The sequence below is a fragment of the Choristoneura fumiferana genome, chromosome Z (assembly GCF_025370935.1).
Source record: "Choristoneura fumiferana chromosome Z, NRCan_CFum_1, whole genome shotgun sequence".
Lineage (NCBI taxonomy): Eukaryota > Metazoa > Arthropoda > Insecta > Lepidoptera > Tortricidae > Choristoneura > Choristoneura fumiferana.
The window spans coordinates 31,610,305-31,619,773 of NC_133472.1; the positions used below are offsets into that span (position 1 = coordinate 31,610,305).

General features: G+C 35.1%; 1 protein-coding gene across 1 annotated transcript; it reads left to right on the plus strand.

Annotated features, from left to right (window-relative positions):
• Positions 1–629: 629 nt before the first annotated feature.
• Positions 630–4,949, plus strand: LOC141434351 (uncharacterized). Its single transcript, XM_074096763.1, has 2 exons — positions 630–1,764; positions 2,070–4,949. Exons 1-2 carry the CDS (start codon positions 853–855, stop codon positions 2,070–2,072), a joined length of 915 nt encoding a protein of 304 aa, XP_073952864.1. The 5' UTR covers positions 630–852; the 3' UTR covers positions 2,073–4,949.
• Positions 4,950–9,469: the final 4,520 nt, after the last annotated feature.

The window sequence follows — 9,469 nt, forward strand, 5'->3', positions numbered from 1 at the left end:
AAACTGCACTTACTAAATACCTGTAGAAAAATCCTACTACACTTTACAGGAATTTTTAGAGGATAAGCACTAGCCAGCACTATAAGAAAGTGTACAATTATTAATAATATCTTGTGTTTTACTAAATTGTTATGTTGACTAGTTTTAGCTAAGTTTAAGTTTAAGGTACGAGCTCATATCCATATCTGCGCTCATAAGTTTAAGGTTTATTTTAATAATAGCATTATTGCAGTGCCCTTACAGGGTTTGATTCAGTATTTTGTATTGTTTCAAAGCAAATAAATGAGTTTGAGTTTGAGTTTGAAGCAAATCCAGTAAAGTAAAAGAATACCTGTGACTATTAATAGCTATACGTATGGATGATATATACATCAATGGTACTAGTTAGGAAAATGCAGACGGCGCTTCAAAACAGTCTGCATGAATGAGACGAGAGAGGGCTCTCTTTTCCCCGTATATTATACTACTCTTTGGCGAACAGACTGAATTTTTCAAGTCCGCGTTTGACACATTTGTCAATTTAGTGCTATCATTTTGTCACCAGAGGCGCTTGAAAAGGTGACGTTTTAAGTGTGCCCCCACTGCTTTCAACCAAGGAAGCCACTTCGCACAGGGTGGGCATCGTATAGGTGGGAAATGTGGCTCCACCGCGCTCCGCTCAGCAGGGCAAAAATATTGATAAATCCTTTATTAAGTGTTGATATGGGTTTACTCAAACTGAATTTTAGAATCTGTGAAAAGTTTGAGCTGTCAGGCACTGTAAAAAAGGGTTAGAAAATAAAAGATGGCAGCTGAACATTTGCGTTGTGTTTAATTAAATACAAACCATAAAATACAAATACAAAAACAAACATGATGTCAGGTGCGGTGCCTCCCTTGGTCTACGAAGGAAATCTAGGTGAGAATTTCAAACAATGGAGCCAAAGATTAAACATCTATTTGACGGCCAACGAACTCGACAAGGCATCAGAACAGCGAAAAATTGCTATTCTTTTAAACTTTATTGGGAGTAAAGGCATAACTATTTACAATACTTTTACAAAAGAAGAAAAAGATACGTTTGATTGTGTTGTCGAAAAATTTGAAAAACATTTCTCACCGAGGAAGAACCTAATGATTCTTCGAAATGACTTTTTCCTCATCCAACAAAATGGCGGAGAACGTCTCGATGAATATTTTACCAAAGTAATAAACCTTGGGCGTCAGTGCGAGTTAGGAGAACTGCAGGAAAAATTAATTGCAAGTAAAATTATTGCTGGATTGGATCATAAATATGACGACCTTAAAACGAAATTGATTTCGGAAGACGATGACAAATTAAGTTTAGATTATGTTACGACGTATCTAAAAAATGCTGAAGCATCTAGACTGTATGTGAGAGGTGAAATACAAACCAACCAAGAATCAGAAGTGTTAGTCATTCAAAACAAGAGAAATCAACGCTCATCTTCAACCATAAAAAATTGCAGGAATTGTGGCAAAACGCATCCAATCAATAAATGCCCTGCATATGGAAAACCCTGTTATAACTGTAACAGAAATAACCATTTTTCAAACATGTGCATGAAGAAAAAAGTACATCTGATACAGCAAGAGGATGAACAATTGGATGAAGCAAGCGGCTCACTGGGAGACCATTTTTTCATCGGGCTGGCCAATGTTAAGTCATCAGGAAACGAAATTACACAGAACTTTTACATCAAGGACCACCTCATTAATGTAAAAATGGACACTGGAGCAGGTTGTAACATAATCGGCACTGAGGTATGTAAAAAATTGGCTATTCCAAAAGAGGAAATTATGAGGTGTTATAAAAAAGTCATGCAATTGGATGGGAAAAGTATCAATGTTCATGGTGTTTGTAACTTATCGATAAGACATCCCAATAAAAACAGTTACATGATTGAATTCATAATTGTTGAGGGTTCGGTACCCACACTTTTAGGATGCAAAACATGTATCGAATGTGATTTTATTAGTGCAAATCACAAATTAGTAAATGTGCATAGTGTAGAACTAAAACAAAGTATAATTCCTGATTTAGTACAAAAATTAAAAAATAATTTCAGTGAGCTGTTTGACGGAGGTCTTGGTTGCCTACCTAACACAATCAAGCTGCAGTTACGAGAAGATGCAGTTCCTGTTGTACAAGCAGCACGGCGGGTTCCATTTTCATTGTTGCCTGAACTACGTGAAGAACTAGACAAAATGGAACAGCTAGGGGTTATAGAGAAGGTAACAAAACCAACTAAATGGGTCAATAGTTTAGTCTTAGTCAGAAAACCAAATAAGAAATTGCGAATTTGCCTTGACCCAAGAGCTTTAAATAAATTCATAATTCAACCAAAATTTCAATTGCATACATTAGATGAGATAAAGAGTAAAATGCAAAATGCAAAAGTATTTGCATTATTAGATGCATCAAATGGCTTCTGGATGCAAAAGCTGGATGAGCCTAGTTCAGATCTGTGTACATTTCAAACACCATATGGTAGGTACAAATATTTAAGAATGCCCTTTGGAATTTCTTCAGCCCCGGAAGAATTTTGCAGAATAATTGCGCAAATGTTCGAGAACCTAGAGGGAGTTTGTACCTACTTAGATGATATTTGTTTGTGGGCTTCCAGTGTTGAGGAATTAAATGATAGGCTAAATAATGTTCTCAAAATAGCATCTAAAAATGGCATTAAGTTTAATGAAAGCAAATGCAAATTCTTTGTGAAAGAGCTGTTGTTCATAGGACATAAATTTTCATCAAACGGTGTGACCCCGGATCCAACAAAGGTAGAGGCAGTAATGAAAATGGAAACTCCCAAATGTAAAAAAGACCTTCAAAGGTTTCTGGGTATGTGCAATTACTTATCAAGGTTCATTCCTAAGTACTCAGATATTAATCAACCTTTACGTGAATTAATGAAAAATGACAGTGTGTTTTGTTGGGAAAGCAACCAAGAAGAATCTTTTAACAAACTGAAACATGCCCTATGTAACAGCCCATGTTTAGCATATTTTGACACTAATCAAAGTATAACTTTGTCAGTTGACAGTTCGTCCACAGCGCTTGGAGCTGTAATTTTGCAAAATAAAAAACCTATTGCTTTTGGTTCAAGAAGCTTAACTTCAACAGAGCAGGGTTACTGTCAACTTGAAAAAGAAATGCTTGCAATTGTTTATGGATGTTACAAGATGCATCAGTATGTCTATGGCCGCAAAGTGTTTGTTGAAACCGACCATAAACCTCTGGAAACACTCTTTAAGAAACCTCTGTATAAGGTGCCCGCTAGATTACAACGAATGATGCTGGCAGTACAAGGATATAATTTAGATGTTAAATACAAACCAGGGCGTGAAATGTATATTGCTGACACACTTTCTCGAAGTTGTAGCAGCAATGAAACGGAGAGTAAAATACAACAGCTTATTGACAATAATATAATACATGTCAAACTGCTTCGAGAAAGTTTGCCAATATCTAATGTCTGGTTAAAGAAAATACAGGATGAGACTAAAAATGACAGAGTATTAAATGCCGTAAAATCATATATTCAAAATGGATGGCCAGAAAACCATAATGATCTAAATACAAATGTAAAAGAATACTGGACTTATCGGGATGAACTGGCAATTTTAGATGATATCATCTTGAAAAGTAATCTTGTTGTCATACCCAGTTCACTAAGGAATTATATGTTACAAAAAATTCATGAGGGACATGTAGGTTTAACTACATGCAAAACAAGAGCTCGTGCATGTGTTTTTTGGCCAGACATTAATAAAGACTTGGATAGATATGTGAATAGCTGTGCACCTTGTGCAAAGTTCACACCTAACATGCAAAAGGAACCATTGTTAAGTCATGACATAGAGCCCTTCGCATGGTACAAAATAGGTATGGATATTTGTACTTTTGACAGTAAAGAATATCTCGTTATGATTGACTATTACTCTAAATTCATTGAAGTATGTAAATTGGAGAATCTAACCAGTGATTGTGTGATTACTCATTGCAAGTCAATATTTGCAAGGCATGGAATTCCATCCTTTGTTATAACAGACTGTGGAACCCAGTTTACTTCTGATAATTTCAAACAGTTTGCTTTATCTTATAAGTTTACACATATAGAGACAAGTCCGAAACACTCACAGGCAAATGGCATGAGTGAGAGTGGTGTCAAGATTTTTAAATCCATTGTAAAAAAATGTAAAGAGGATGGCTCTGATCCTTACCTTGGCCTGTTAAACTATAGAAATACTCCGAAGCCATACTTGCCATCGCCGGCCCAATTAATGTATTCAAGAAATTTGAATACATTAATACCTGCACCTTTGAAATCTCTTAAACCTAATGTTGTTAATATTGATAAAGTTAAACATGACCAACACCGTAATTCCATTAAGAAATACTACAATAAGAATGCTAAACCGCTGTCGAGTCTATACATGAATCAAAGGGTAATGTTCAAGAAAAATTTAGACTCCCCATGGGTCCCAGGTAAAGTCCTAAAGACTTGCAGTGAGCCTCGCTCATACTTGATAGCGGATGATAGTGGACGAATCTATCGCAGAAACAGATTATATCTAAACGATAAACCTGAAATTTGTAATGAATATAGTGAAAATTTGTGTAATCCTTCAATGATTACTGACACTATTAGTAATAATGATTTATGCTGTAATGACAACTTGCCTGGTAATGCAGACATGTTGAGTAATGAAGAAAATAATGTAATAAATTCACCTCAACCCTTTAAAACTAGAAGTGGCAGAATAGTTAAGGTACCTAACAAATTGAACTTGTAATTAACATGTATGGCTAATAATTATTATCCAATTAAGAGGGGGGATGTTGATATGGGTTTACTCAAACTGAATTTTAGAATCTGTGAAAAGTTTGAGCTGTCAGGCACTGTAAAAAAGGGTTAGAAAATAAAAGATGGCAGCTGAACATTTGCGTTGTGTTTAATTAAATACAAACCATAAAATACAAATACAAAACAAACATTAAGTTTATAAACCATAGAATAAAACTTAACAGAAACTAAATCGGTCATTGAATCGTGTAATGCGGGTTACCGCTACCTTTTTCGCGCTCACCAGTTGGCGCCACTGTAGACAAAGGTCCTGCCTGAAAGTGTAGTGGTTAGATAGTTATTACGGGCGTGAAATAGTAGATTGATAACCAAGGGTGGAAAGTGACTCATTTCACCTGAGGTATTTATGTTGCTCGAACGAAGGGAAAAGGGTAATTTCACCCAAGTTAGACACTACTTTTCATTTTCGACTGTGATGAAAGTAAAAAAGTACAAACAAAATAGAATAGTAATAAATTGAATTTCGGTATTCAGTGTTCAGTAAATTGAATTTACTCATATCCAACCTCCAACGGTAGCTTTTCGACTTGCCACCTGCCACGGCCGACTATAAAAAAATTGAGTCGGTCTCTAGTATAGTCTCTATATACTTACAAAAACTGGAGGTTGAACGCCGAACGAAGAAGTTTGAACTTTATTACTTATTTATATATTCCATCTCTTTCTTTCACATTTCACGAATGACTTCCATCTCTTTCTTAACCTAACTAAAGAAAGAGATGGAATATGTTCGTGACGTAATAAAGATCAAATTTCTTGTTTCAAACGGATGTTCGGCGTTCAATCTCCAGTGTTGTATATAGGGAATGCAATCCCGACTCGAGATCGTAAAGTCGAGATCCCGCGGGATTAGAAATATCAATCCCGCGGGATCCCGAGATTTTCGAGATCTCGTCTAGTTAAAAAAATCTCATCACTGTAAACGATGAAAACTACTTCTTGGTTATAGTGAGGTTAAATAAAACAAAATATTATTGGAAACAAAAGCCTTTATCCTTTAATTTAACTAAAGTAACGCAATAATTAACAGTTTTACTAAAATAATCAAAACAAGATATAGAATACTTAAAGATTAAAAAGTAGTTATGGGTGATTTTGAAAATAACTTCTTAAAAAACAAAGTGCATCAAGTGTACTATCTGCCAACCGGCATCTAATATCCTTTGCAATGTAGCCAGCTGCTGAAAAGGCCCTCTCCGACTCAACACTGGTTGGCAACAGCAAGATTAAGCAATTATATGCAAACTGCAAATATCTCCCCCTTGTTCCTTCACACTCAAATAAATCCATTTCTTTTTTTATAACTGACTCTAATTTATCTAAGCTTGTGGATCTGGCTACATGTATGAAATCACTTTTAGACGCTCGCAGAGTTTCTTCTAATTCCTCTTGAAGTGAAGGATTACTTTGTGTAGCAGTAGAACTTAAATATAAATCCTCTGCAATCATAGAAAGTGGCAAATCATCTACTCGGAATAGTTTGTTCGGCACTGCACTCCCGCCTACCCACCCGGCCGTCCGTCCGTCAGTCAGCAAAGACTGTCAGTCAGCGCACCGCTCGCATCGCGAGTGGATGTGTGTAGCATCGCTGACCATTGCCGCCTAATCCCGTCAATCTAGAACGAGATCTCGTCATATTATGCTTCGGGATTGATCCCGAAAAATTACACGGGATCTCGCGAGATCGGGATCCCGCGAGATCGGGATTGCATTCCCTAGTTGTATATAAGCGACTTGGTCACGACGTGTATCTAGATGGCCATGCCGAAACGTGAAAACAAACTATTTTTTTTTAATAAATTAGATAATTTCTTTTCGTTACTTAATCTGAACAATTAGCATATAGGTAACCCACTTCGAGTACTGCCTTTTCGCAACGTAAAGTTTGGCAACCTGTTTCATTTCGCAAACTCTAAAACTGTAAATGTTTCAGGATTTATTTCAGGGCCATAGTGTAGAACCCTTTAGGTTAGGTTAGGTTAGTTTTATATAATCCTGAAATATTTACAGTTTCAGAAATATTAAACAGTTGGGAAATAAATGAAAAGTTCCGAAATGAAACAGGTTGCCAAACATTATTCGCCGAATCATTAGTAAACCACCTAACTTACTGGTTAGCTTGTTGCTTCTTTTTCCTTTTCGCTTAACGAGTCGGCACCGTGTTCAAAAAATATACTTACCTAATCTAGATCTAAAAATTTCATCGAAATCATTAGAGCCATTTTTATCTACCTTATTTACGAAAAATTAAATTAGTACTTTATCTCAATAAACAACAATCAATACAGGGGTAGATTTTAGGTTGCGTAACATCTCACGAGAGTTCTAATTAAGGCATAAAAGTATTAAAATGCTCAGCTACTTGTTGTAGGGTTACCACCTGTACCTGTTGACAAAAATGGTAAAATAAAAAAATGAAAAAAATAATAATTTACAGTTCTCATCCAATCTTGTAGTGTGGGGTATCGTTGGATAGGTCTTTTAAAACCATTAGGGGGTTGCAAAAACGATTTTTCGATTCAGCATTTGTTTGCAAAATAAATTCTCATTAAAATCGAGCCCTTTAGAATCTAAATAAGTAGGTGAAAAAATTTGAAAAAATTCAGGATGATCGTAAGTATATCAAACTTACAAGGAAAACTATAACGGTTAAGTTTTTTTTAGATTTATTAGTAGTTTAAGAGTAAATAGCAGCCTAAGGTTAAGGTATAAAATATACCTAAACTTGGAATATTCCGTACAAAATACGAAATCCTTAGAAAAATATTACTTAAATTTTTCGTAATGGCTACGGAACCCTCTTTCGGGTGTGTCCGACACGCTCTTGGCCGGTTTTATTTTTGATTCCGACGAGGTCTATGGCTTTTAAAAATGATACAAACTTGATAAGTTGTGCGAGAAGCACCCAAAAAATTGTCTTTCAAACATGAAAAGAAGAAAATACTGTTCATTTTCTAAAATACTGTTTATTTCCCTTAATATACTTTAATTCTTGAAAAAAAAAGTTGGCAACCCTAGCTACTTGCTTGTTATTATGTATACTTGAAAATTTTTGTACCTTACTCGTCGTGTCATTTTAGTCATATTCCAATATCTATTTCAAGCTGTTATATTTTAATCTTTATAGTAAATTAAGCGGTTCGGTTATATTGCGCAAGATGATTTTAAGTAACAATACGTACTCAATAATTTTTAACCCAAAAACAATGGGTCACCGATGTTTGCACAGCAGTCAGGCATAGCTACAGCGAAGATATGTTACATGTGGCACTCGTGTTGGCATGAATTTGTAGACACGTAGCGGGTGAAGTTGCGTTGATAACGCACTAGTGATGCACTTCGATCGATGCATTATATTATAGCGATGTTATCGTGGAACTTCATGAACTATGTAAGGCCGCAAAAGATGGCGCATGTGACCATTCTTTTACTCTAAAAAAAGCGGCATACTAGACCAACACTTGCTATGAATTTGGGATGGGCCGAATATTCGTTTTATATTCGGTATTCGGCATATTCGGCAGGTTTACCGAATATTCGTATTCGGCCGAATATTCGGCTAAATCAACGAATGTTCGGCAAAGTGGTACTCTTATTTTTACTGTATTGAGCCATGTATTAGGTGAGTGTTAAATGTGTTATTTTTATAAGGTACAGTGAGGCTTTATGTTTTTTGTTGACACTGTAGCTTTATTTTCAATACCAGCAGATAAAAAATATGATTATTTAATTAAAAACAAAATATAAGTATGTAGCTGTTTTAAGATTAAACTATAGAAAAAAAATTAGCAATTTTTATGTTTTAATCAAGAGTTGCATGATTAAACATTTCAACAAAAATGAATCATATTTCTAGTTTCTACTTAGGAATCAATTATGCCGAATATTCGGTCCGGTAAAAGTTTTACCGAACATTCGGCCGATTATTCGTATTTGGTGAAACCCATGTTCGGTCCATCTCTACTATGAATGAATGTTAAATGTAGCAATTGAGTAGTATGAATAAAAAATAAATTATTCGTCAATAAAACCAAAAAAATGTATAATAAAAACTTTAACAAAAAAAAATAACCGCCGAAATAACTGAAAAGCAAAAATAATACCTTTTTTGATTGACCTTAATCTGGGTACCAGTTTGAAGTCGGTGCCTCAGCACTAATTAGCAGTGGACCTATAGTCGTCTACCTGCATTATGGGCTTCTATCACTCCTCCTGGCTCGAGCTGAGGTGCCGACTTGAAACTAGTAAGTACTTACCTAGATTAAGGTTAAATGAAAAAGGTTTATTAAGTACTTTTTGCTTTTGAGTTTGATTGATGGTTCTTTTAAATTTAATTTCATTATAGATACAAAGCGAATCCAAATTACAATTTTAGATCTTTTAACAAACAAAATTAAATGTTTTAAGTTAGTATAAATAGGTACATACTACATAGGTATTAAATCGTTGGGAAGACCAAAAATACTCGTTTATACACTAATGCAAAAAGCTTTAGGTAGGTAAATATGAGTTATTTTTATCATTATACTATCGATCGACAGTACTAACTACTATCTTCGTTATCGATATGTTTATCAATCACAGACGCGCTCCTCACT